At 56.1% G+C, this 27,151-nt stretch overlaps 9 protein-coding genes across 9 annotated transcripts; 2 read left to right on the top strand and 7 right to left on the bottom strand.

Moving 5' to 3' along the window:
- Nucleotides 1-917: 917 nt before the first annotated feature.
- Nucleotides 918-1,826, bottom strand: GLRG_05617 (uncharacterized protein; the record flags this gene model as incomplete). Its single annotated transcript, XM_008096302.1, has 1 exon — nucleotides 918-1,826. The coding sequence occupies one exon, from the start codon at nucleotides 1,824-1,826 to the stop codon at nucleotides 918-920; it is 909 nt and encodes a 302-aa protein (XP_008094493.1).
- Nucleotides 1,827-2,372: 546 nt separating this feature from the next.
- On the bottom strand, nucleotides 2,373-3,287 carry GLRG_05616 (methyltransferase domain-containing protein; the record flags this gene model as incomplete). The annotated part of the gene is made up of 3 exons (XM_008096301.1): nucleotides 2,373-2,912; nucleotides 3,000-3,165; nucleotides 3,229-3,287. 3 exons carry the CDS (start codon nucleotides 3,285-3,287, stop codon nucleotides 2,373-2,375), a joined length of 765 nt encoding a protein of 254 aa, XP_008094492.1.
- Nucleotides 3,288-3,607: 320 nt separating this feature from the next.
- On the bottom strand, nucleotides 3,608-4,609 carry GLRG_05615 (uncharacterized protein; the record flags this gene model as incomplete). Its single annotated transcript, XM_008096300.1, has 1 exon — nucleotides 3,608-4,609. One exon carries the CDS (start codon nucleotides 4,607-4,609, stop codon nucleotides 3,608-3,610), a length of 1,002 nt encoding a protein of 333 aa, XP_008094491.1.
- Nucleotides 4,610-4,683: 74 nt separating this feature from the next.
- GLRG_05614 (uncharacterized protein) lies at nucleotides 4,684-5,016 on the bottom strand (the record flags this gene model as incomplete). Its single annotated transcript, XM_008096299.1, has 1 exon — nucleotides 4,684-5,016. One exon carries the CDS (start codon nucleotides 5,014-5,016, stop codon nucleotides 4,684-4,686), a length of 333 nt encoding a protein of 110 aa, XP_008094490.1.
- A 1,074-nt stretch (nucleotides 5,017-6,090) lies between these two features.
- Nucleotides 6,091-8,154, bottom strand: GLRG_05613 (heterokaryon incompatibility protein; the record flags this gene model as incomplete). Its single annotated transcript, XM_008096298.1, has 1 exon — nucleotides 6,091-8,154. One exon carries the CDS (start codon nucleotides 8,152-8,154, stop codon nucleotides 6,091-6,093), a length of 2,064 nt encoding a protein of 687 aa, XP_008094489.1.
- A 530-nt stretch (nucleotides 8,155-8,684) lies between these two features.
- GLRG_05612 (SNF2 family domain-containing protein) lies at nucleotides 8,685-11,368 on the top strand (the record flags this gene model as incomplete). The annotated part of the gene is made up of 3 exons (XM_008096297.1): nucleotides 8,685-8,690; nucleotides 8,757-8,902; nucleotides 8,962-11,368. The coding sequence occupies 3 exons, from the start codon at nucleotides 8,685-8,687 to the stop codon at nucleotides 11,366-11,368; spliced, it is 2,559 nt and encodes an 852-aa protein (XP_008094488.1).
- A 427-nt stretch (nucleotides 11,369-11,795) lies between these two features.
- On the bottom strand, nucleotides 11,796-16,400 carry GLRG_05611 (UDP-glucose:Glycoprotein Glucosyltransferase; the record flags this gene model as incomplete). The annotated part of the gene is made up of 3 exons (XM_008096296.1): nucleotides 11,796-14,960; nucleotides 15,013-16,192; nucleotides 16,267-16,400. The coding sequence occupies 3 exons, from the start codon at nucleotides 16,398-16,400 to the stop codon at nucleotides 11,796-11,798; spliced, it is 4,479 nt and encodes a 1,492-aa protein (XP_008094487.1).
- Nucleotides 16,401-17,345: 945 nt separating this feature from the next.
- On the top strand, nucleotides 17,346-21,324 carry GLRG_05610 (coatomer WD associated region; the record flags this gene model as incomplete). The annotated part of the gene is made up of 6 exons (XM_008096295.1): nucleotides 17,346-17,375; nucleotides 17,458-17,507; nucleotides 17,581-17,900; nucleotides 17,966-19,864; nucleotides 19,914-21,016; nucleotides 21,082-21,324. 6 exons carry the CDS (start codon nucleotides 17,346-17,348, stop codon nucleotides 21,322-21,324), a joined length of 3,645 nt encoding a protein of 1,214 aa, XP_008094486.1.
- A 489-nt stretch (nucleotides 21,325-21,813) lies between these two features.
- On the bottom strand, nucleotides 21,814-22,734 carry GLRG_05609 (GANP/Nin1/mts3/eIF-3 p25 family protein; the record flags this gene model as incomplete). The annotated part of the gene is made up of 2 exons (XM_008096294.1): nucleotides 21,814-22,095; nucleotides 22,171-22,734. 2 exons carry the CDS (start codon nucleotides 22,732-22,734, stop codon nucleotides 21,814-21,816), a joined length of 846 nt encoding a protein of 281 aa, XP_008094485.1.
- Nucleotides 22,735-27,151: the final 4,417 nt, after the last annotated feature.

The raw sequence follows: 27,151 nt of genomic DNA, 5'->3' as shown, positions 1-27,151 counted from the left end.
CACATGCCGGCTCGCTCGACCATCGGTCCATCGCTGCTTCTGCGCAAAAGCAACAGACTGAGCGATCATACCCCTTCTTTGAGGTTAACCGCCAAATAACCCGGAGGAGACACCCGTCCGGCTACTTATTACTGGTCAAGACTCAACGGGTCGATCATTGAGAAGACCCAATGGTTCAGTCTTGACGTCCCAGACCCACGAGGGGAACCTGGCTCGAATCAACTCCTCCACTATGGCGGGTTTACGGCAAATCAATACGTATGATGGCTCGGCAGGTATCTGTTTCTCATAGAAAAGGGGGGGAAAGGGGATGGTGGCGGTCGTGAATCAAGGGGGGAGCTGCGGTTTATCCTGCTGCCTGGAGGCGGGTAAGTAAGTGCCTCAACGGGGATGTCTGAACCCTAGTGTACGCGGAAAGGGGGTCTCGCCCCTGCTTGGGATCTACTAATGCTCACCGTTGATTCATTGGCCAACTAATTCGATTACAATCCTATAAAACTAAGCTTGTTGCATCGTCCGCCGCTGGCGACATATGAGCATGGATGGTGATCCTGCTCTCCCACGGGTGGCGGCGCTCTTGATGGAGTCAGTCGGTCGTGTTTGTAGATCTGCTTTAGAAGTGCTACATGCAGCTAAAGCAGAGCGGTAAGAAAAGAAAAAAAAGGCCATGTGGAAGTTAGCTTCTTGGCTAGACTAAGCCTGTATGCTACTGACTGTTCGAGTCGAGCGCGGGATATGGCGCCAGGAAAACCCATATCCAAAGCATTGGAATACGCGTGTGCGTGTGCGTGTATGTGTGTGATATGTCGTCTATCAGTTCCTATTCATGACATAACCTAGGCTCTTAGAGTCTTATTCGGCTGCATCATCATGTTGTACAAACGCCCAACGCAAAAGGCCAAGTGACGTGACTCTCATCACCCAATAATCCTTTCGACCGCCTCAACATCCAACTCAGCCCTTGGCTCCGACTGCAGCGGCACCACCATTCCACCCGCACAAAGCACACCGCTTGTGGTTGCAGACGAGACGGATTTAAGCATGCTTGCGCAGTCTCCGGCGGCATACACCCCGGCAACGCTCGTTTCGCCAAACGGCGGCGTCGTCTTGATGTCCCCGTTCTCTGCCATCTCCAGCCCCAGCTGCTCCGCAAAAGGGCCGTTGACCTTTGTGAAGGGCCCGTGGGCGAGGAATCCCTCCGCGACCTCGTCGTCGCTACCCTCCAAGGTGAGCGCGACGCTGGTGCGGTGCACTCTGTTGTCGCCGCCGGCCATGCGCATCTTCGTGATCTTGCGGACGTCGACTGCGAAGGGGTTGTTGGCCAGTGCTGAAATCTCCGAGGCCAGAGACGAGTTCCCATCCGTATAGATCGTCACATGCTTCCCCAGGGGACGCGCCATATGCGCAATGTGCGTCGCCATCTTAAGGTTCCCTACCATGCCTGACACCAGGACACCGACCCTCTCCGCCCCGCGCTCCTCGAAGCCGTGGCAGAAGAGGCAGTGGAATATGCCGCGTCCCCAACAGTCGGCGTAACCGGGGATGTCGGGCATCACGTCCGTGACGCCGGTGGCCAGCACCATACGCCTGCCGAACCACGCCCGCCCCCGCGCGTCCTCCGCCCTGAAGAGGCCCTCCCCGACCTTGGACGCCTGCAGGACCTCGACGTCGGCAAAGGTGACGCTCTCGGCGTACCGGGCCTTGATGTCCTCCCTGGCCTTGGCGCGGAAGGCGGCGGGCGGGACGTGGTCGAAGCCGAGCACGTTGTACATGTGGGCCGCGCGGGCGTTGCGGTACAGGCCTGAGTCGAAGAGCACCGAGGCCATGTGAAAGTTGCCGAGATGATCGGGCCCGATGTGGGGCTGCCCGCTCGGGCGATGCAAAAAGTCTCCGAGAAAAGTTGCCGATAACGTGCGCTCGGACGACTCAGACTGCGAAAAGTGTACGTAATCCGGGACTTAAAACTAGACGGTTTATTGTTATCTCCCGAGGACTGGGTAAAGTCCCACGGGTCGTATCAGGAAACTGGTAGAGATCCCTCTGCGGGGGAGAGGGATGGGGGCATTCCGTCATGATGGCAGGAAGAGTAACTCGTCCGCTTCTTTGGGGCAGCAAGTATTTATTGCATGGTTTGAGATGCTAGAAAGATGGTTGTTCCATGGCATTATTCTTCTCATGTTCAAATTCACTGGCATCGTTTCTTCCATCGATTCGCATTCCCACACATGCCAGTCAGCTAGCCAAGGAGAGGAAAGCTTGGTTGTATAGCTATCGTATAGCTAAAAGGAGTTTACTAACGAATCTCAATGCTGAGGAAGAGACACCTGAGAAGAACTATTATCACCCCCAGATGTTCAAACGGGGACTCTGGTCTAACCGCTTTTCACCGAAGCAGCGATGACCATCCTCCTGTCCAGCCCCCCAGGCCTCCCGGCAATCTTCTCCGGGATGTGACTAACCTCCTCGTTCTCGATATACACGAAACCCCCCGCGCCGCAGCCAGCCGCCTCGAACCATCCCTTGAACAGCTTCTTGTCGAAGACGACGTGCCGGCTGGTGGTCTTGAGGACCTCGTGCTCGGACTGTTCGTGGCCCTCCGTATCTTCCACATCCGCTGCTGCCTCCATGGCATCCACGGCCTCCACGGCAATCAGCACACCCCCGGGCCTCAGCCGCCGCGCAAGCAGGCCCAGCATTCCCTTTGGGTCGTCGAGGTGGTGCAGTGCCATTGATATAACGACAACATCGAAGCCCCCCTCGGCGGCTAACGACCCGTCTGTCGCCAGATCCCCCGCGACGGCGTGGGCCTGGGCAGGCGAGTATCCCAGCTGAGCGGCGCAGTCGTTGAAGCGGCCTACGATGGCGGGGGCGATGTCGATGCCCAGGATCTCGTCGACGAAGGCGGCGAGGGCCTAGCCGATCCACAGGGGAGATGTCAACAGAGTCCTGCGGAAAAAGGGGTGGGAGGGGGAGGGGCTGTTGGAGGTGAGGGCACGTACCCAAGACTCACCCCCGTATGCACAGGCGTAGTCTAGGAGACGGACGGGGCTAGCCGGGTCCCGTGGCCGGAGTCCCAGTTTCGGGGCCTGGGTGCCGAGGAAGCGGGCGAGCTGCTCGGCAAAGGCCTTGAGCCAGTCTTGTTCGAAGAACGCGTCGGCGACCGCACTGATTCAAGGATTAGTCGGGCATACGGTGGTCTGGGAGACCTGGGCAAGAGGTTCGACAAACTCCCAGAAGACGCGGTTAATTTCTGCAAGGGACGTGATTTGGGACTCGGTTGAAGCCATGGCTGCGGTATAGGTTGTAGATTGATTGTGCTTGTGAAGGCTTGTATTTGTCTAGCAACTCTGAGAAATGACATCTTGTCCTGGCGGCGCCTCATGCTTTATGCGCGAAATCTTCCCAATCTTTTGTTATATCGGTGTGTGTACTCAACCCCTCCCCTCTTTTGGTTGCCTCTACGGTCGGAGAGTATTCGGCAACATTCCCAAGCTGCGTGTATTGGGCGGTCACCCTATGGAAACCTCAAAAACCCTCAAGGGTCGACGCTAAGCCCTCGGGCCGCCTGCCAGCCTTGATTCAATCCGCCTCTCATCACTCGTGGCACTCAGAGCACTTGCCCCGCAGGCTCAGCAGGAGAAGCCGCAGCAGCAGCAGGCCGTTTCCGGCCCTGGCCCATCTCATACATGACCCATTCGTATACAGCCCACTGGACCGCGTTGACGACGAAAGCCCGCACGCTGCAGATCGTGAGGCCCCGGAAGAAGACTCGCATGCCGCCCTCGCGGTATGCCGCCTTGGCGACCTGAACAGCACCCGCGCGCTTATGCGACTGTGATTGCTGCCGCTGCCGCTGCGAACCCTGTGCCCCAAGCAAGGGCGAGGCCTCGGCCGACGTCGGAGCCTTGAAGGCCTGCATCTGTACGCGGGTCTTTATGACATCGAGCGGGAAGATACTAGCCCAGGTGACGATACCGGCCAGGCCGCCACAGAGGAGGACCTTGGCGGCCTCGTCCCGCATGTTGGTCTCCTTGAGGCCGTCGCCGCCGACGCCCATCCAACGCGTGGCGAGCTCGTAGGACCAGAAGTAGAATCCGTAGCCGACGCTGTCCCGCAAGGCAGTGACGGCGCCGCCGAAATACAGGCCCCGCAGGCCCTCGGCGCGCCAGGCGTCCCTGGTAATAGCCCAGCTCGAGGCGGGGGGCGAGGACAGCTGTGCGCGGCACTTGACGAGCTCGGTGGGGGTGCTCACGACCCAGGTGGCGAGGCCGCCGACGGCGCCGGCGAGCCAGGTGGTCCAGAGGCTGGAGCGGACGTCGAGGGCGCGGTTGAGGGCGGCCTCGGTGCGGTTGTAGGAGACGAAGAGGAGAGCGTTGAGGGCGCCGTAGCCGAGGATGGGGGCGGCGGAGCCGGTGACGAGAGAGGCGGGGGATTCAAAGTGGCGCAGGTACGAGGTGGCGGCGAGGGTGGGGGAAGCGGCGGCGGCGGCGGCGGCGGCGGCGGGGGAGATAGTTTTTGCTTGGAGACGGACTTTGAGCAGGTCGAGGGGGTTGCCGATGATGATGCCGACGGCGCCGGAGATGTAGCCGGCCCAGAAATCTGCGGACATGGCGGGCAGATGTGGTGGTGTAGGGAATGATAAGGGGCAGTATTAGATGGTTGTGAGTGGCAGTATGTGGGAGATCAGGGGTCGTCGGTGTAGAGAGAACGGGTGTCGGGATCGCGGTAGTGGTTAGCCTTTGCCTGCGCGATGGCGATTCCCGTGATGATGCTGAGGTAGGAGAGCATCCATCCGCCGCCGGCTAGAGCCCAGAAGCGGGCATTCTTGAGGGGGTTCGGGTTCGGGGTACGGATGCGAGTGAGATACTGATAGTGTGCGAAGTGGACGAAGACGGTGCCGCCGAGGATGGAGGTCCAGTTGTCGGCGATCCAGAGGGTGCGGGCGGAGGGCGGACGGAGGAGCGGGGTTCCGGAGGAGAGGGAGGAGGAGGAGGAGGAGGAGGAGGAGGAGGACATGGTGTCGCCGTTGAGTTGCGTTCAGTTCAGACCGAGGGAGGAGGGGGAAGTTCCGCGGGGGGGGTGGGGGTCCCACTCTTTGAGCTGCGCTATGGGCGGACAACGAATGTTAACAGGACGAACATGTGAATCTGCTGCTCTGAGACTTTGGACGTACGTGGGGAGGGTGGAATTTGGTTTCGATGCTTTCCGGTGCAGCTAGAAAGCCAATTGAGCACGGGAGTGGGCCAACCGACGGCGGAATGGTGGAGGAGGAGGAGGGGAAGTTCAGGATGACTGAGGGGAGTTCCATGGGTGACGCCCCTGCGATGTACGTACCTGCGTACCTACTGTACTGTACGGATACACTAATGGAATTGATACCTTACATAGTAGGTACCTATTTGGGGAACCATGTATCCGTACTCCGTACAAACAAGTAGGTACGACCCTTTGCCGAGAATGGGGCAGTTGCCTCCTTGGGTAGGTATACATAGGTAGGTACGTACCTACAGGTATGTACTCTGTACCGTAAGCACTCGACAGATTGAAGGTTAGCTAGTAGATAGGCTAACGGAAAGGGGTATCGCGGCCGCCGTGATGGGCATAGTGTGCTGGCAGGAACAGGGATCTAGTATCAGCAAAAGCAGGAGCTCGTCCTTACATAAGCAGCAAGCTCAGTGGGTAGGAAGGAGATGATTGGTAAGTACTCTGACCGCCTTCTCAAGCAAGCTTAGTGCGTTTGATATACGCTAGCTACTATAGGCTATTCACTAGCTACTACTAGCTAGCCTACCTACTAGCTAACCTTCAATCTGCCGAGTGCTTACGGTAGTTCATGGTGCAATGCAGTATGTAGGTACAGATACGGAGTGTACCTACTACTACCTGTATGTATTCCTCACACCGAGGCACAGTCGACTCAAAAGGCGAGGTTCTCGAGATTTCAAAATCCCCAAATGACCAGCACAGTACACATACATTTATCTTGTGCTTTACTGGTACTTGGCAAAGAGATACACAGCGTATATACACACACATACGCACACACACACACACACATACAGAGTATATACAGAGTATACATACTAACCCTCATTGGATGCAGATGTCCTCCCACTGCACATCCTCGTCAACCGCTTCCCCGTGCATGATGCCATGCAGGTATGCCTCTCCGACCAATCGATAACAAAATGGTCCCGAGATGGACGAAACTGGCACCTCACGCATCACGAGAGGCGACGGGCATCCGGCCACTACCCAGACACCATCCCCCTCCTCCATCGACCGGCCTCCGAGCCCGAGATACCCACTGTCCGTCAAAAACGGTCGCCTCTCCCAGAGTGTCTCGAATGCGAGGTTGATGTAGGCCTGGCAGCGATGCTTGAAACTGTCCAACATACTGTCCACTTCATCCTTCTCGTCGCACTCTTGTAGCTGCTTGGCATATGCCATGATCTTGTCGCACGACGGCACCGTCTTGCTGGTATCCGACCTCGCGAGCTTTCGAATGCTCTCCAATCGACCGACATACTCTCCCACATCCGCCCCCTTTTTCAACCCGCAGTACACTTCCCATACCACGTGATCCGTGATCCAGTGCCGGAACGCCTTTCGCAAGTCACTAGGCGCCGGGTGCTTGGACCCGTCCCGGTCCGCGATCAACGTCCGCCAGAAGGCTTCTACGCGGCACTGCCGCGTGGGCTTGTACACTGGGTCGCATTGCAGCAAGAAGTCGGCCCACTGCGCGAAGCTTCCGCTGGCCGCGAGCTCCGAGTACACCGTGCCCACGAGAGAAACCGTGCCGACGCAGAATCCTCTGACGTGGAGGAGCCCGCCGTCGACCACACCGTAGTCTGCTCGCGCCGACCCGCAGGCATTGAAGTAGGGTACGCCGGTCGGCCACCGCACCCCTAGGAACATCGACGGTCCGTTTGCCGAGAAATCCGGCACCCATGATGGCAGTCCCTTGACCCGCCTGTCCGCATCGTCGGCCACCCCCGTCAGCAGCGCGAGGTTGCCGCACTCCTCCATGATGAACATGGCCGTTTCCGTGTACACCTTGACGGCCGTCGAATCTTTGCAGTAATTGGGCTCTAGCCCTGTCCTCGGCCGTCCCCCCGTGTCCAGGAGCAAGTTGAGAATACCGAGGAGGCCGAAGACCTGGTCTCTGGGGTCGCTCGCCTCGACTCCGATGGTCAAGTGGAGCATGAGGAAGAGCAGTGCCCCTCCCGTCGTGACTGTGCGACCTCCGCTTCCGCTACCTGATGCGCCAATGATGTGATCCAGCGTCACGCTGTCCCACGTCCCAAGTGCGTCGTGGCCACACCTCTGGATCGAGACGATGCCTGCCGAATTGCTGCCGACATGGACGTCCTTGGTCGTGGGGTTGTTGTCGTACAAAACCTCCGAGAGCTGTTCGTACAGATGGCTGTCGAACAAGAAATCCGTGCAGAGGGCCACCGTCTCCCAAGGTATCACGTCGTCGCCCCAGAGGACGCACGCATCCTTGGACAAGGCCACCTCCTGGACGACCCAGACGCGGCTGAACCACTTGCGGTCAAAGAAGGCAACGAATGCGTACCAGACGGCGTCAGGCACGTCCTGCAAACCGTATCTCCGCAGCGCACCGGGGTCGAAATCGTGCTTCCCTGGTTTAGACAGACACTCCTTCCCGGCGTTGGCGGCCATCGTGTGAACCAACCGCGAGACCTCGGCCGGGCGGTGCTCCTCGGTCACGGTGCCAAGCCATATATCCACCCGGACCGCCAGCTTGTAGATGTGATCCATTATACTGACCTGTACACCCCGCTCGACGTCGTCGGCCTGGTTGATGCTGATGGCGTCGATCCAGTACAGGTCGCATGACCCGCGCGCTCGCATCCAGAGCAACGCATCGTGCAGGTTCGAGAACACATCAAAGTCGTGGTCCTCGAGGAGGACTGTCACCAAGTCGCCCTCTGGAGATTCGTCGGATGCGGGAGGCCCCCAGGTGTAAGACAGAGCCCGGTATGCGGGAAGGTTGGCGATGGCGTATTCCTCGAGTGCAAGTCGCAACGGGCCATTCTCGTTCTCCCGGTGGCCCAGGATACGTACAAGACGAATCGTCTCCTTACCGATGGAGCGAGTATACTGGAATCTCGCCCGGTCAGACGGCATGTTTCTTTACGAAAGAGAATCCTTTGATGGCTCGTTCTGGGCCACCGGGTAGGGGGGAGAGGCACCCACTGACTTTAAAGGACCGGTCCCCAGGCCCGAGAATAGCAGTGTTCTCAGCATTGAGAATTAGGGAGCCACGTATGACCACCAGGAAACCATCAGCTGCATCTTTAGGACTGAAGCTAGGTCAGAACCAACTTTGGCTCTTACGCACTTCTTTTTGGCTGAATTGTACGCTATTGGTCAACTCTTACAGATTTCCATTTGGCCACCCCCGTAGCGCTTAGAAGGTGGTGCATCTAGAGTTGATCCACTCACTGCAGGCCCATTTCACATGGCCATCCATCATGGGTCATCATTGTGTAGGTTGTCAAGTTGTGTTGTGGGGGGAGATACAGCATACGATTAGTCAACCATGTTTGCATTCTGAGTTGGTAATAAGCCATCAAAGCGTTAGCGGGCGATAATTAAGTGGACCGGCCCCCACTACAAACGACCGCCCCGCTGGTCTGATTGGACGCTGGTGCCTGATGCACGTGCGATCATGTGACACCGTGTTTGAGTGGCGACGCGGGTCGAGTCGCGCTTTCTTAATTCCCCAGATCAACAACCCAGACCAAGACTCCTCATCGTTGTTTCTCCCATCCATCTTCGTCCGCCACCACCCCCTGCTCACTGCGACGCTTCACCGCGTTGTCGCTTACTCTGCACCTGCAGGCCTTCAAAAGTCCCGGCTGTTGTTCAACATGTACGCGTTCTTGATCTACTCTTCATTCAATTCACCACAAGTCACTGACCCCTCCATAGGACTGCAGGCGTCGCCACCACTCCGGTCGCCAACAAGGAGAACATTCCCGTTAAGCGATTCTCGACCCCCCAATCCGTCGACAAGCTATACAAGCCCTTCAAGTGTCCCGGGTCGGCAGCGAAAACAGTCTCAACCGACAGGCCGGTCCGTAAGAAGAGAAGGGTTGATTACAAGGGTGCCGATGGCGAGAACGAGGCCGACAAGCCTTACACCAACGCCGATCGGCTTGCTCTTTCCAACCGCGATGCAAACATGTTTCCTGTCTTCCAGGCAAAGGACAAATCGACAGTCTTCCGCAAGGCCTTCTCGATACCTCTGATCAACAAAAACTCCGCAGCATACAACCCCAACCGCCCCCCTCCCACCCTTGGCCTTCGTACCGGTGCTACTTTTATCGCGAAGCCATTGCACGACCCCAGTGGCGAGTTCTCCATTGTGCTTTACGACCCGACCGTGGACGACAAGCCCAAGGTCCCCGAAAAGAAGCAAGACAACAAGGATGCCGAGGCCGAGGCTAAGATTGATGCGCCTCTCGTCCACAAGAGCTTGGCCGAGATCCTCGGGATCAAGAAAAAGGTTGAAGGAGATCACCCCAGAGTACCCGTTGTCATCGATCCGAGACTGGCCAAAGTTCTCAGGCCACACCAAGTCGAGGGTGTCAAGTTCATGTACAGATGCGTTACGGGCATGATTGAGGAGAAGGCCAATGGCTGCATCATGGCCGACGAAATGGGTCTTGGCAAGACGCTTCAGTGCATCACCCTGCTTTGGACTCTCCTCAAGCAGTCCCCGGAAGCCGGCAAAAGCACCATTCAGAAGGCCATCGTCGCGTGCCCTTCCAGTCTGGTCCGCAATTGGGCCAACGAGCTGGTGAAATGGTTAGGCGCCGACGCCATCACGCCCTTCGCAATCGACGGAAAGGCGTCAAAGGAGGAATTGACGCGCCAGCTGCGCCAATGGGCTATTGCTAGCGGCAGGTCAGTCACCCGGCCAGTCATCATTGTGTCCTACGAGACCCTCCGTCTCAATGTCGAGGAGCTCAAACACACCAAGATTGGTCTCATGCTTTGCGATGAGGGACATCGTCTCAAGAACGGAGACAGCCAAACGTTCAATGCGCTCAACAGCCTCAACGTCACACGACGCGTCATCCTGTCCGGAACACCCATTCAGAACGACTTGTCCGAATACTTCGCCCTGATCAGTTTCGCCAACCCCGACCTGCTAGGTACTCGCCTGGAGTTCCGTAAGCGATTCGAGCTTCCCATTCTACGGGGTCGCGACGCCGATGCGTCCGAGATCGACAGGAAGAAGGGCGATGAGTGCTTATCCGAGCTGCTGGGCATTGTCAACAAGTTCATCATTCGACGCACCAACGACATCTTGTCAAAGTATCTGCCTGTCAAGTATGAGCATGTCGTCTTCTGCAACCTCGCACCATTCCAGCTCGATCTGTACAACTACTTCATCACCAGTCCCGAGATTCAGGCCCTTCTTCGCGGCAAGGGCAGTCAGCCTCTCAAGGCCATCAATATCCTCAAGAAGCTCTGCAACCACCCGGACCTACTCAACATTGCGGACGACTTGCCCGGTTCAGAAAACTGCTACCCTGACGACTACGTTCCCAAAGAAGCGCGTGGCCGAGACAGGGATATCAAGCCTTGGTACTCGGGAAAGATGCAAGTCCTCGACCGCATGCTTGCACGCATCCGTCAGGACACGAACGACAAGATTGTCCTTATCAGTAACTACACACAGACTCTGGACTTGTTCGAGAAGCTGTGTCGCTCCCGCGCGTACGGCTGTCTGCGTCTCGACGGCACCATGAACGTCAACAAGCGCCAGAAGCTGGTCGACAAGTTCAATAACCCCGACGGAGAGGAGTTTGTCTTCCTCCTCAGTTCCAAGGCTGGTGGCTGTGGTCTCAATCTCATCGGCGCCAATCGCTTAGTCCTGTTTGACCCCGACTGGAACCCCGCCGCTGACCAGCAGGCTCTCGCTCGTGTCTGGCGTGACGGCCAGAAGAAGGACTGTTTCGTCTACCGCTTCATCGCTACCGGAACGATCGAGGAGAAGATCTTCCAGCGTCAGTCTCACAAGCAGTCCCTTTCCAGTTGCGTCGTCGACTCGGCCGAAGACGTCGAGCGTCACTTCTCGCTCGACAGCCTGCGCGAGTTGTTCCAGTACCGCCCTGGAACGAACTCTGATACGCACGATACGTTCAAGTGTAAGCGGTGCAAGCCCGATGGAAGGCAGTATATCAAATCGCCCGCCATGCTGTACGGCGACACGAGCACGTGGAATCATTTCGTCAACGAGGGATTGAAGCCGATCCAGGACCTGCTGCTACGGCAGGAGTGTGGCGAGCCTGAGGTGTCGGCGGTGTTCCAATATATTTCGCATTAGACGGAGGGGAAAGAGCTTTTGTTTGCTTTTGCATCACGACTCATGGGGCGCATGGGGCGTTTGTTTCTTCAGAAAGAGCCGGTAGAAGCGTGTTTTGGAGTTGAAATGAATCCAGATGGCGACGGCGTTGGGGGCGCGCATAGGACGCCAAGTTTGCTTTCAAGGCTGGACGTCGTCAGACGTCGGCGCAAATAAATGGTTTCTAGCTACAGACGTCACATTGCCTGCTGAACGTTCTTTCTTTTCTTTTCTTTTTTGAGAGGTTCGATGTATGTATGTATGGTCTCACGTTCCACTCAAATCGGAAAGAAAAGGAAAATAAAATAAAAGAAATCATCGATTCTGAATTCTTCTTTCCTGATCTAAGATACTATAAGACTACGCAAGAAGCCAGACCGACTAGCTACCCGCCGCCGTCTCTAGACGTCTATAGCTCATCTATGACATGCGTATTTTCCGCAGGGGGCTCCTCCCAGTTGCGGCTCTTGGTGTTCTTGTCCTCCTCGGCGATGACGGGCTTCTGCTGCTCGCCCTCACCCCCGCCGCCGGCCTTGGTCTCCTCCTTCTTGGGTGCTTCAACGAGCAGGCCCTTGCGCTTGCGGTCGAGAGCGGCGATCTCGTTGTCGTAGACGCTCCACTCGGGCACCTGGCGACGCGCGCGGTCGAGCTTGGGCTCCTTGGTCTGCGGGTTGTTGCAGAGATCGATCGTCTTTGCGTCCTTTTGGCTCTCGTCGGAGCACCACGTCTCGCACCACAGCCACTCCTGCGGCAGACTGTGAATGGGGATCTGGAACTGCATGTGGTTGGGCAGATCCTGGTCTAGGTTGGCCAGACTGTTGGGGTCGGCGCTGAGAGAGTGGTACGTCTGCCGCAGGCGGTCGCCGGCGGCGAGCTCGCGGAAGCGGCGCAGGTCAACGACGTACAGCGCTGAGATGTGGTACGGCTGGCCACGGAGGTAGTTGGCCCAGTAGCCCTGCTTCCAGAAGCGGAAGCCCTCCATCTCGGTGCGGGAATCGCACATGGGCGTGAAGCCGTACGGCTTGCCCTCGAGGTCGTGGTTGACAAGGCTAATCATGTCGGTGCGGACAATCTGATCGGCATCGACGAAGATGACCTTGTCCAGGGACAGCGGGAAGAGCACGTCGAGGAAGAGGATCTTGTAGCCCCAGATCTCGCGCTGCTTCTCCTTCTGCTGACGCAACCAGTGAGGCCACTTGAAGGTCACCATCTCGTACTTGAAACCGTATTCCTTGGCCATGTGCGGGATGAAATCCTTGAACGACGGCGAGAGGAACTGCTCAATGAACCAGAACTTGACCGTGTGCTTGGTGTTCTTCATGACGCTGACCATCATGATGTTTAGCATGCGCTCGTAGAGGTGGCCACTGGCGACGGAGAAGATGTTGATCTCGGCGTGCTCCTCATCAGATGCCGACTTCTTCTTGCCCAGAATGCCTTCGGCGAACTTGAGACCACGGCCAACAATGCTGTTGTCTTCAGGCTCCGCCAGGACGTCGGCTTCCTCCTGGCCTGGCTTGCGCGACAGACGGGGATACAGCGTCGTGCCTTGGAAGTCCATGAGTACGACCTCGGTACCTTCATCACCTGGTACGGGATTCCATCCCTTTGCGCCGATACTGTCAATGGTATAAATCTCCGAGCTTCTTCCCGATTTGAGCTGAATGTTGTAGAAGCCCGGGCTAGCCTTGAACTGGAAGTATCCAAGGTTGGCCATGATGATGGTGTCCGCGAAATGGGGCTCCTTCTCGGTGCCCAGGACAAGCTGGGCACCACGCGGGGGCTGAGACTGCCCGCCCTCGCGCGAATGTCCTTCAATCAGAATGCTCTCAAGCTCGTAGGATGCGTACACGTTAGACTTGATGGAGCTCAGCTTGATGTTGTCTGGATCATGGACCGAGACCTTGGGCGCCACCAGCCACGACGGAGGAACATCCATGCCGGCATTGAGAAGGGCCTCGGAGGGCAGGCCCTTGAAAGATGCCTCGAGTCCCCGCACCTTGCCAGCCTCATCGAAGCTCGGCTCAGACTCTAGGACATATCGGAAGAATCTCTTGACGGGCAACTCGTCAATCTTTTCCTGGGGGTTGAGGAAGAGCTTCAGGTAGACTCCGTCCAGCTTGGATACAACCTTCAGAATCGGCGCCCATCGCTGTGCCTGCTCACTAGCAGGGTTCAAAACACCGACTATGTGGACGCTTGAGGTCTCTGGGTTTCCAATCTCAATAGCGGTGTAGGTAGAGTTCCACTGGTCATGGGCGCTGACGCGCATAGACGGTGCAGATTCGAAGATATCGGCAGGCAAATCAGAAATGGTCGAAAGTGCTGTGACCGACGTGATCTTAGCAGCCGCCAGCGGCCCGGATATCTTGTCAGTCAGTCCAAGATCATCGACCGCTGCGTAAACGGGCAAGATGCGGGCCTTCTGTTCGAATTCCAGGAGGAACTGGAAATCATCACCTTGAAAAGGCTCAGCTTCGGTAAAGGGCCCGATCACCCGCCCGTTAAGGATAACAAGGTTGGAACCCGGCTTGATGGCAGCGAAAGACAGAAATTTGCTGAGAGCTGCTGTGAACATTCCATCTGGTTCAACAGCGGCGCTGTCGAAAATGGCCTTGAGATCAGATATAGACTCGACTTCGGCAAGCTTGTCCCCACTATTTTTCAGTGCCGTGTTGACGGCGGATGCTGAAGCAGATGTGGGCGGGTTGTAGACGATATCCAAACGAACGCCAGGGTTGCTTCGGCGGAACGCCAAAGCTGTAAGGAGAAGACTGGCCCCTTGATCGGAAACGAAATCGCCTACAATAGTCAGGACCGCCCAGTTCTCTTTGGTAGAGTCGGCGTACGCCTCAATGGCGGGGATATTGCTAAAGAGGCCGTCATGTTCAGTGTATATCTTGTTGACGTCCAGAATCTTAATAGACTTGTCATCTTCTGGGTAAATGTAGGTGTTTCGGCGTTTGACGGCCTTCTCGAGGAAGAAATCGGGAAACCAGACTTCCTCAGTAATCGCACCAAAGTAGACAGCTCGCTGGATGGTTTGCAAATCACTGCTAGCCTTCATACTCATAGCCTGCAGCCAGTTGTTCTCGCGAGGGACGGGAATCCCGTTGATGAACACAGGCGGGATGGGGGTGTTCGCGTTCAGTCTCTTTACCCAGCTCCGGGCCAGCTCCAACACGTTGTGGAGCTCCTGAGATTGCAACACATCGTCGAAAGCAAGCAGTTTGGCAGTCGGAAGCGGTTCGCGATCCTTGATTGCCTTTTCGAAGACGCTCTGATCCGGTTTCTCCGTCTTGGCGTCCTGCATGGCGGCATCCAGATACTCGATGAACACCTCCAAGCCGTAGTTGTCCAGAAGGTAGTACAGAACCTTCGTGATCTTGGCAGCATCCTCGGTGGGTGTCAAAGGGACCAGACCGAACCGAATCGGGACCTTTCGCTGTATGAAAGTGTTGAGCTGAGCCACCACATTGAGGTCCTCGATCTTGGAGAAGTCCACGGGGACGATAAGATTGAAAATGTCTCGCCTGATGGGAGGCAGCTGACCGGGGTAAACGCGCTGGAGAAGCTGGGATAAATTAACAAGCCGGTCGTGAGTAGGAGTACTATACAGCACTTACCGCCGTCAACTGGCTAGGGAAATCCTTATATCTCTCGTCCTTTTCAAGATCGTTGAGGAACATGATTACTTCTTCTTTCTCCTCGTCGTCCGTCCAGTCGAAGCGCGGCGGCTCGTCATCGGCTTTGGACTCAGCAACCTTGGGATGACCAAGGAGAGACACCGCTTGGCCCCCAGTGAAGCCGAGATCGCGGACACCGTCAATGAGCTTGCGTTCGCGGCGAAGCAGGTCAATGATGGTGAAGGCCTCAATCTGGCGCTCGATGAGCTGCACGCCGTTCATCCAGAGCACGTTCATGCCGCTGGGAACTAGTTGCTGGCGGTTCAGCTGGTGCTCGGCAAGGAAATTCGTAGAGACGTTATGAGCAGCAATTGAGGTCGAAAACTTGGGAAAGTCCTGCGTAAGTCGAAGTAGAGTCTCAAAGGGGTCCTGGCTCTGCATGATGAAAGACGCGGCCTTGAGACCGAGCTCCTGAAGTTCGGATTTTGCCAAAGGCTTCAAATCAGCCACATCCTCGGCGGCGTCAAGCACCTCTCCGGCGTTGGCAATCTTCTGCGAGTCGTCAGATTGCGCCTCACGGTCATCGATAACGATGTAGTCGGTTCGCTTCAGGGCGAGCTCGACTCCGTATCCGCTGACAGGCAGAGGCTCCTCATAGATACCGGCAGGCTTCGTGTAGCGAAGACGATACTCGATCTCCCCTTTGCGTGCTTTCTCCGCCAAGGTACTGTGGAATGGGCCGAAAGCAGACGAAGCTGGGTCGGCGTACAGGATAGCCTCACCGCCGGATCCCAGGACTCGATCGAAGGGCAGGACCTTTGACCCGTCCAAGGCCGACTCGGGCTCTTTCGGAGTATCCAGGGTGGGAGCGCAGTATTGCTTTCCTCCCAGCTCGACCCAAGCTTCACAGCCATCCTGGGCGTCGGATCCGAGCTTGGGCTCAACAGCGGTTCGGTAGTACTGGTAGTGAGCCTCGATCCGAGGCGCGGCGGTCCTGAGGGAAAGAGCCAGCTTGAAAGTAGAGAGAGCATCGGGAGTGTTGACGTGACCATCCTCGTTGAGGACATGAAGGAACTTGTCGTAGACATCTTTGTCTGTCTTGGCTTCGCTAAAGTACCCGTTGGCGATGCGGTCGAGCAGGGGGAAATAGGCTGTCGCGTTTTCGCCCGCAGCAGTCTCACTAGAGGACATAAGTTAGCGGATAGGAAGGGGCAAAGGGTGTTGAATTCAGGACAAAGCAGGCAGTTTGCTTACAGCAGCTCGAGAAGATAGGGGCCAGACGGGAAGGCGGCCTTCATGTCCACGGTAACGGAGGGAACGGCGAGGACATTGACGGCCGCCGACAGCGTCAGGGCAAGGCCCATTGGCAGTCGGGAGAGGCGCAACATGGCGAAGGAGGCTCTGCGACGGCCGGCGCAAGGGCTGTCCTCCAATTTCGCGGTTGCTTTCAGTCGATGAATGGGGTATGAAGGAAGTGGAAAATAGTATGGTCTTTTGGGCGAAGATGAAGTGTTTCAAGAAGCAAAACGAGGTAAGCAGGCCGCTTCTGGAATTTTCCTTGAGTCAAAAAGAGAGGCAGGGGCGCCTGAGTGTCTGTAGTGTTCTATCGCATGGTTGTTAGAGGCACCTAGGGTAAGAATGCTTGGAGGGGTCCCAGAATTCGACTATGTAACTACTTCAGGTGTGTAAGTGCGCGCGCGCGCGCCGCCTTCTGAACACATTGACAAAAAAGCTGTATCAAAGAGGACTAGCGTCGCCCGCGTCAGGGGTCTTGGGTGCACGGGGAAGAACGGCAGAAAACGGGCCTACTGGAGGGGCATTTGCTTATGTCAGCTTCGGCAGTGCGCCCCCCTCAGGAACTACAGGACCTAAGTATCCGTACGATGTACGTACCCAAGTACCTAGGTTAGGTACCCCTAGTCGGGCATTGCAAGGGAGGACTGGATGGGATCGGGCGGTGAGGACCCGGAGAACGGGGGAACTCTGATGCGGGAGCTCCTGTCAATCGACGCCATTGGGGCCCACAACGTAACCCACACTTTACAGATGGCCACGAAGCGGAATTGTTACTAGGGGCGCTGAGACGAGGAAGTGGCCTTTACGTATCTCTCTACCTTGTCGCTTGCTTGCTTGCTTCGGATACTTCTACGCATCCAACCCCTTCACCGCGCCCTCTTTTCGTGACCCGTGAATGTCACCATTCTCCCCGATTCCAGCTGCAACCTTTCGTGGTCGGTAAGCTGGCTTGCAATTGATCTTCCCTTCTTATCAGAGGTGCCGCCTGTTTTTACCTCGCTGGTTGCTAGAAGCTCCGGCTTCACCTCCCCGCCATAATGCAGGCCTCCTCGGGCATGTTGACCAAGGTATGCTATGCTTCCGCCCTGTCTTCGGCGCATTGAGTCGAGTCTCTCCCAGTGTCCACTCGATAGCTCACCCAGCATACAGTTCGAGTCCAAGTCCTCGCGCGCCAAGGGCATCGCCTTCCATCCCAAGAGGTGAGAGCAGACCATCCAAAACCGCAGATGCCCATCTCGACATGTGGCCCCCTTGCTGACGCATAGCTACCAGACCATGGATCCTCGTCGCCCTTCACTCCTCCACTATCCAGCTCTGGGACTACCGCATGGGAACACTCATTGATCGATTCGAAGAACACGATGGCCCGGTTCGAGGAATTGACTTCCACAAGACGCAGCCCCTCTTCGTCTCGGGAGGCGACGACTACAAGATCAAGGTCTGGTCCTACCAGACCCGCCGGTGCCTGTTCACCCTGAATGGCCATCTCGACTACGTCCGCACCGTATTCTTCCATCACGAGCTGCCATGGATCTTGTCGGCTTCCGACGACCAGACCATCAGGATATGGAACTGGCAAAACCGCTCTCTGAGTGCGCCCAATCCTCCCTAGCCCGCCCGTGAATGCGCACTCCGACTGACTGACCTTGCCTCCCAGTCTGCACCATGACAGGACACAACCACTACGCCATGTGCGCTCAGTTCCACCCCAAGGATGACCTCGTCGTCTCCGCCTCCCTCGACCAGTCTGTCCGTGTCTGGGATATTTCCGGCTTGCGCAAGAAGCACTCGGCCCCGACATCGATGACCTTCGAAGATCAGGTTGCGCGTTCGAACCAAAACCAGGCTGATATGTTTGGCAACACCGACGCCGTTGTCAAGTTTGTTTTGGAAGGCCATGACCGTGGTGTGAACTGGGTAGCGTTTCATCCTACCATGCCTCTCATCGTTTCTGCTGGCGATGACAGACTCGTCAAGCTCTGGCGCATGAGCGAAACGAAGGCCTGGGAGGTTGACACTTGCAGAGGACACTTCCAGAACTCATCTGGCTGCTTGTTCCACCCCCACCAGGACTTGATCCTCTCTGTCGGCGAAGATAAGACCATCCGTGTCTGGGACCTCAACAAGCGCACCGCCGTGCAATCCTTCAAGCGCGAGAACGATCGGTTCTGGGTTATCGCGGCCCACCCCGAGATCAACTTGTTCGCCGCTGGCCACGACAACGGCGTCATGGTCTTCAAGTTGGAGAGAGAGAGGCCGGCGTCTTCGGTATACCAGAACAATCTCTTTTACATCACCAAGGAGAAGCACGTCAAGTCGTACGACTTCCAGAAGAGCATTGAGAGCCCAACTCTCCTGTCGCTCAAGAAGCTTGGCAGCCCCTGGACCCCGCCGCGAACTCTTTCCTACAACCCTGCTGAACGCTCCGTACTCGTCACGTCGCCCTCCGACAACGGCTCTTATGAGTTGATCAACCTCCCTCGTGATGGATCCGGCGGAATCGAGCCTACTGAATCAAAGCGTGGTCAGGGCAACTCGGCCATCTTCGTCGCGCGCAACCGCTTTGCCGTTTTGAACACCTCGAGCCAGACGATCGATATCAAGGATCTGTCCAACAACACGACCCGATCTTTCAAGCCCCCTGTCGGAACAAGCGATATCTACTTCGGCGGTACTGGTAACCTCCTCATCATTACTCCGACCTCTGTTCATCTCTACGACATCCAGCAGAAGAAGAGCGTCGCCGAGCTCGCGGTCACCGGCGTGAAGTACGTGGTGTGGTCCAATGATGGCCTTTACGCGGCGCTCCTGAGCAAGCACAATGTAACCATTGTGACAAAGACTCTTGAGCAGGTCAGCACTCTACACGAGACCATCCGCATCAAGAGCGCCACCTGGGATGATGCTGGTGTTCTGCTGTACTCGACCCTCAACCACATCAAGTACACCCTGCTCAACGGCGACAATGGCATCGTTCGCACTCTGGATCAGACTGTCTACTTGGTCCGCGTCAAGGGCCGCAATGTATACTGCCTTGACCGAGCGGCGAAGCCCAAGGTTCTTCACGTTGATCCGACTGAGTACCGATTCAAGCTTGCGCTCGTCAAGCGAAACTACGAGGAGATGCTGCACATCATCCAGAACTCCAGTCTTGTCGGCCAATCCATCATCTCTTACCTTCAGAAGAAGGGCTACCCTGAAATTGCTCTGCAATTCGTGCAGGATCCCACAACCCGGTTCGAGCTCGCCATCGAATGCGGTAACCTCGATGTTGCCGTTGAGATGGCTAAGGAGTTGGACCGCCCCAAGCTGTGGCAGAGACTGAGCGCGGAAGCCTTGGCCCATGGCAACCACCAAGTTGTGGAGATGGCCTACCAGAAGCTGAAGCAGTTTGACAAGCTTTCCTTCTTGTACCTGTCCACCGGTGATCACTCCAAGCTGGCTCGTATGGCCAAGATCGCCGAGCACCGTGGCGATTTCACCGCGAGATTCCAGAATGCTCTTTACCTCGGCGAGGTGGAGGACCGGATCCAGATGTTCAAGGAGATTGACCTCTGTAAGTTCAAGCCGCTCGGAGTGCTGGTTATCTCAGCTAACGTATTTAGACCCGTTGGCGTATATGACGGCCAAGTCTCACGGCTTGGATGAGGAGTGCCAAGCTATTCTTGAGGCTACCGGCCTCACGGAAGACCAGCTGGAGACTCCCACTATCGGCGAAGCTCTGACACCCCCAAAGCCGGTTGTGCCTACATACAAGGCCAATTGGCCTACAAAGGCCACGTCGCAGTCGGTCTTTGAGAAGGCTCTGCTTGGCCAGGTCGAGGGTCTTTCTTTGGAGGACGAGCCCGCAGCTGCCAACGGCTTCGAAGATGCTGCCGAAGATGACGGTGCCGCCAAGAAGAATGGCAACCTGATCGATGCCGATGACGAGGAGGACGCCGCAGGCTGGGATTTGGGCGACGACGACGTTCCTGAGATTGAAGGCGACTTCGTCAATGTTGACAGAACGGAGGCCGGGGGCGCTGGCAGCAGCGAGGCCGACCTCTGGGCTCGTAACTCCCCTCTCGCCGTGGATCACGTTGCTGGCGGCTCATTCGAGTCAGCAATGCAGCTGCTCAACAGACAAGTGGGAGCCGTCAACTTTGCACCGTTGAAGCCTCGTTTCCTTGAGGTCTACCAGGCATCAAAAACATATCTCCCGGCCTCTGCTAACCTCCCTCCATTGGTCAACTACGTGCGGCGCACGGTTGAGGAGACGGACCCTAGAAAGGTGTTGCCAGTCGTGCCTCGTGACCTCGAGTTCTTGGCTACCAACGACCTTCAACAGGGTTACAACTCTATGAAGACGAACAAGCTCGAGGACGGTCTCAAGATCTTCAAGGGTATCCTACACTCCATCCTCATCAATGCTGTGTCCAGCGAAAGCGAGGTGGCAGAAGCGAAGAAGCTCATCACATCTGCCAGCGAGTATGCTGTGGCTATGGAGATTGAGCTCAGCCGCCGCCAGCTTGGCACTACGGGCGAACAGCTCAAGCGCGGCCTGGAGCTTTCTGCCTACTTCACCATCCCCAAGATCGAGGTTCCTCACCGACAGCTTGCCCTGCACAACGCGATGCAGCTAGCGATACGTAACAAGAACTATGGATCAGCCCTCAGCTTCGCCAATCGCATTATTGCCAACGGCGGCTCCAGCAAGCTGACCGAAAACGTGAGTATCGAATCATTTACTTGCCCCAAAGTATAATTCACTAACTTTTTCTTTTTTAACTGCAGGCCAAGAAAGCAAAGGCTCAGTGCGAGCGCAACCCCTCAGATGCGATCGAGATTGAGTTTGACCAGTTTGCCGAGTTTGACATCTGCGCTGCAAGCCACACACCTATTTATAGCGGTACCTCGTACGAGGAGTGCGCCTTCGACGGTTCCAAGTACCACACCAAGTACAAGGGCAGCGTCTGCAAGGTCTGCGAGGTGTGCGAGATTGGCAAGCACGGTAGTGGCCTGAAGCTCTTCGCGTAAAGAGCCGGGATAATGGTTATGGACCCATGATGGAAAAGCTGCATGAAGTTGCAGTGCGCTCGGCCAGTCGGGGATTGTCGGGTCCCGGGAAAAGTTTACAGTAGACAGGCTGGGAGTGCCTGACGGAAATCCCAGGCTTTTGATTGTTAGCAATAGTTTGTGGGAGACGAATATATGCCATCACTTGATCAAGAATTGCGGCGTGCGTTTCAGTATAGTGCTTGTTTACCAACTAAACTGTCTCGGCTGTGCGTCTGTCAAACTCTTCACGCCTACGCGGTCCCAAACTAATCAGCACTGTCGAGAACTTGCAATATCAGCCACAGTTCTGCAAGGCAGGCAAAGGCAAGCATGCACAACGCGTGAGATCATAAACGCCCCGGCCTAGGTTCCCTTATCCGTGGCCCTCTTTCATGGTCTATCGCATGATATTAATACAGTAGGACACCGCCGCCTTCGCCGTCCCCTCTCTCTCTCTCTACGCGATCTTTACACGATGGTCTCCAGTTCCCTTGCGTAGCCGAGAGTGTTTTCTATCACCATCTGGCTCATCTCCTTATCGGTCGTGCCGTCCTCGGCGGCGACGCCCTCCGCGGTATCGGGGAAGAAGATCTGGCCGTCCTTCAGAATCCAACCGCGCTGCTGGGCAAAAGAGATGACGTCGCCCTCCGAGTCGAGGAAGAGGAGGGACTTTGCGGAGCTGATGGGCAGGCTTGGGTAGGCGCGCTCGCTGCTGGAGGCGATCTCGGAGCGGATTTGGAAGGTGAGAATCTGAGGGTGGGGTGGTTAGCTTCTGACCGCACTGAAGGGGAGGGGGGGTTATAACGGGCTGGGTGACTAGCATACCTCTGAGAAGACTCCGTATTCCTCGCTGGGCACCTCGCGGCTCTTGAGGGCGTTCCACACGCGGTCGTAGCTCCCCTCCATCAGCCACCTCTCAAGACGGATAGGGTAGCCGAGGAACTTGTCGCTCTCGACAGCACTGCTATCGCCGCCGCCCTCGCGGTTAGCGAGGCTCTCGAGCTCCGAGTGGAACTCTGCGTAGCGACCCTGGGTGAGAAGAAGGAGCAGGTACAGGCCGGTGACCTTGTTGCGGTCGGGCAGGTTGGGCGGGAGCAGGTTAGAGGGGAGCTCATAGAAGGGCTGGAGCTGCTGGACGTAGCGGGTGAAGGCGTCCGGGTTCTTTGCACGGATGGAGGCGAGGGCGCCGTGCTCGTACGTCTCACGTGCGAGGGCGAGGAGCTGGGGGGACGTCTGCTGCTGGGTGGTGGCGGAGGACGGGGTGAGGGCGTTGAGCTGGAGGAGGTGGAGTTTGGCTTTGGAGAGAAGGGCGGAAGACTCTGCGTAGGGGAGGGAGGAGCCCTTTCCGCGAAGCTGGGTGAGGACCTGTTGGAGGTTGCGTTCGGCCATTGTTGGGCTTGCTGCTGCGGGGTGTACGTGTGGTGATAGCTCTGGTAGCGGGGGGATGAAGCGTCGACAGTTATCGGGTCCAGTAGGAGGGATTTATCGATTATATGCAGTACTCTTCTGGAGAGAAGGATCGGTCGATTGGTGTTACGGGAGGGGTGAGGGGGCAGGTATGGCGAAGTTGATGAGTGTGATGTTGATCGTCAGTGTCCAAAAGGTGCTGGCTGGGTTCGTCGCTTTGGACGTTTGGCTCAGCAGGCTGAGATAGGCTGACGAAAGGTGCCGTCAAGCTGGCAAGGTCCGTGCCGGGGCCCTTTCCCACCGAGGCGCTAGCATTTTCCGGGCCTAGTCTGTCTGGAGCTGCCTGAAGAGCTGGTCACTGGTGGTCGAATGCAGCCGGACTGCTGAGTAAGAAATTGGGTCACGTGATGCGGCGATAACAGGCCGACGTCGCCTGGGCCTACGCATTAAGTACTCTCTTCAGTTCCTGCCAGGTACCGTCCCGTTTGAGCCAGTAAGTACTATCAACTCAAATGTGAAGTAAAGACGGATATGAAGGCCATCTTTTGGCACACCATGGAATAGAATAGTATTGAAAAAGACGGCAAAAATAGATTACGATTTCGAGACTTTTGGGCAAATAGGGCCAGCTGTTCGACTCACGGACTTCAGTTCCGATGCCGCAACGGCTGTGAAGTAAAGACGGATATGCTGCATGGAATTCTAAACTGTAGCTTCGTGGCACATTGCTGGTAAGCCATTTTCGATTCCGGTGATGGGCGAGTGCGACGAACTTCTGCTCGGGCGTGCCGACTCGATGCAGTTGTCTCATAAAATTTCGAGCTGCCAGAGGAGGCCCAGCTATCTGGATAGGATAGCTCAACATGTCTGAGAACCGGTCCTCCGGGAGCTTGTGCAAACAAATCGCCAAATCGGCAGATCTTTCTGAAACCGAGTCACCTCTCGGGAGCTTGAAGACTCGACATCTGCTCTGTAAGTCAATTGCGCATCCGAGTTGTCTTCTGCCTTGAAGACACGCGGGAACGGAAGGTCGTTATCAAGACAATGCTCTTGCCTGGCTGGGCAGGCAGAGTGCTTCAACGTCGCTGTGGTCAAGATTTTGGGATGAGCGTCCTCAGCGACCTAGTGACCGGCCACGTCAGTTACAACTAAGCAGCAAATCAAATTTCCGTCTTCAGATCAGGGTTGGCTTTGGGCCAGAGAGGTTGACGTCAATAACATCCTTTTTTTCGTACAACGAGCCGCGAAATGCTGCCACAGGAGAGAGCCCGTAGACCGCGGAGAATAGGGAAGATGGAGGGTCAATAAGACCTTGGATGATGGGCTTTGAATAGCTCGAGGTCGGAATAGCATGCATTTCACGTGATAGATCTGCAGAGTGTCATGAATGCAACTTAGTTTACGTCGTGAACTGTGTGAGGCATGTGGCGTTCATACTCATTGTTCTGGAAGCTATGTTCATTTTTTGGCATGCATATAGGAGAAACTGACTTTACAGTGGTTTTGGCCATGGGAACTCGTCTCGGATGCCTCTGGTAGAACCCCAGCAGGATATGGATACAAGCATATGCAACTTCCAGTACGTTCGACTTCGTCTTCGGAAGCGGTCAGTCTTGGCCAATGTTCTTTGTTCCGCCATTGGTCTGCCGTCAGTCACTGTGAAGTCGTTGGAAACGAGAAGGCAACGCCTAGTAAGGGCCTGGGCTGGGCTGGACTGTCACAAATTGGGGCGCGGCTCGGGCGAAGACACAGGAGAGTTTAGGGCGTCGTCGCCCGAACGAAACAGGGTCGTTTAGTGTTGGCAATAGGGCTCAGCATCTACCAAGCCTTTAGGTTTAGACTTTGACATCTGTGGACTCGCGGCGTACGATATAACGAGTACAGGGCACACACAGCCCGGGAGGCCTGGTTGGATAGATTATGTAAGCTGGGCTGAGATGGGATGAGCAGGTGGGATGGACTGGATCGGATGATGGCCGCTGTGTTAGGCTCTGGGGCGTTTGCGGTTGGGCCAAACAAAGGGTCGACAGAATGGAGGGAAGCATTATAGCAAGATGTAGGTACTGTACCTATCATGGTATACTGTATGTCCATGCAGGAGAAAAAGAAAAGCAAAAAAGGGGGGGATTCCAATTGCGATTGGTCTACCCCCTCCCAATGCGCAATGAATGAATGAACGGGGGGCTGAAGGATGTTTCTATGTTTGGAAACAGGAGCCTGCCTCGGTGACATTGTGGCTGAGCAGGCGGGCTGCGTACAGTACATGCACGATTATATACATATACAATGTAGATAGGTAGCAAGCATACCTAGGTAGTACGATGTAAGTAGGTATGCAAGGCGGGGTCAACTTTGGTCAGGGTATGCATGCGACCGTGTTTGTCGCGGGGTGAGAGAGACAACCAAGTCACTTACTTGCCTTGCTCGTCTGTGGTTGGCGTTCACCCTGATCCTGATGGATATCGTTCGATTGAGATATGCTGCTGACATGAAAATGAGTTGATGGGAAAGTGAGATGAACGACCCGCCTCGCAAGACCTCGACCCACAGTGAGGGGGAGAGGGGGAGGGGCTCTGTAACTTGATCAACACAAGTAGCTACTACCCTCGAAACCGATTGGCCACAACGTCCAATGTCCATTATCGTCGTCGTCGTCCATTCAGATGCGGGTTGTGCCCACTTCCTTTTCTGGGAGGCACAGGAGAGAAGGAAGCAAGAAAGAAAGGACGTCCACAAGGACACAAAGACAGACACAAGCAAGGACGCGGGGAAGGGAAAGAAAGGAAAGAAAGGAAGGGAAGGAAGGGAAGGACGGAAAGGACTGGGTTGGTTGAGACTTGCCTTTTGATCATGGCAAAAGAAGTCGCATGAGAAGGTGCGATTAGAGGGAACTCGTCTCGTCTCTTTTTTGATTCCTTCCTCTTCAGCAATCGGCCGACCCAATTTGCTGCCATATCCCTTCTCTAATGTGTCCTCATAACCGGCCTTGATCCTCGTCTGTCTCAACTCCGTCAAAGCCATCATCCCCAACATACTTCCGACCTGCGTCCACGCGAGCCGGTATGCGACACTCCCTCCTACGAATGACTTGCAGCTGACTTTTGCTCCGCCATAAACTCGGCTCCATCGTCATCTTTCCCAATCCAAGACCCCGAAAACCTTCCTGCCCCCCCCAACAGCACCTATGACAATCAAACACACGAAATGAGGAAGCACAACCCGATTCCGCACGAGCGGCTTGGTCAGGGACCTCTGCCGGATGCCGCGAGCGGCCCACTTCACAACGGCACCGGCACGAGGAGTGCCGCGGGCAGTGATGCTGCTGCTGCTCCCACTGCCTCTGGACCGCATTGCCTATACGAGAACCAATCACGGCGCCCGACACAGACGCAAGCTTCTGACCAAAATCGTCTTTGGATTTGGGGACAAGCAGCTCATGGTAAGTTGGGCCTCCTAGTTTGTACCCGTCCTCTTGGTCTCCAAATCCTTTCGTGCGGACCGTCTCATTTCCATCAAGCCCAACGGACCCCCGAACCGGAATTGCTGCTGCTGCTGTTGCCGTTATCGCTGCTCCTGCGCTGCTCTGTTCTGGGTGGCTTGCCCTTTCTTCGCCAACCAATATCCCGCCTGCATGTCATGGCTGTGGGTGGCGGGTGGTATGTGGCAAGCGAAATATGTGTACCCAAAGTACATTAGGGCGGCTTGTCTCGCCGGATATGCTGGATGTAATGCCATGTGCACATGCCAGAACCTCTCTGGCGCATCACCGCTGCTGTGTCTGCAACCACGCGCAGTCACTGTCGCTCGCACTCGATTCTGTTTGCGATTGCTCAACCACACGTGTACTTACTGCTACTGTCTGGACTGGACTCCCGCTGCCGCGAACATGATATCTATGCTCAACGGACGACGAGAAATCCTTTTCACTGACGAAATGGACAACGCTGCAAAGTCGGCTTAATAAAGTATTCCACACACACGCACACGCACGCTTGAAGTTGTCTTACATGGCTCATCCCAGCACTCTCCGTCGCTTACCTTTCGCTTTCGGTACATGGCCCTTGACATCAGCCTGGTCCCTGCTCTATCCACCATCAGAGTAGGTACGGATGAAGTACTGCTCGGTGCCCTTCCGCCAAGCCAGCATCAACGCCAGCTTTGATTCCCAAAGAAAACAAGAAAATAAAAAGCACTTCTCCCAACCCAGCCGTGGCTTGCTGTCCATCTACTTGTCGGTTATGCTACAGCGTTCTGGCGCCGGTGCTGCGGCTTGGGGTGGTGGAGCAGCATTTCCGACAGCGAGACCAACGACCCCTCATTCTCGACACTAAAACTTCCCTGCCCAGTCAGTCCCGCTCCTGGGCGATGAGGGGGGTAAGGGTAAAGGGAGCAGTATAAC

This window comes from Colletotrichum graminicola (assembly GCF_000149035.1).
Source record: "Colletotrichum graminicola M1.001 genomic scaffold supercont1.19, whole genome shotgun sequence".
Lineage (NCBI taxonomy): Eukaryota > Fungi > Ascomycota > Sordariomycetes > Glomerellales > Glomerellaceae > Colletotrichum > Colletotrichum graminicola.
Note: the sequence above shows the minus strand (reverse complement) of the source record. Positions and strands in the feature narration are given on the sequence as shown.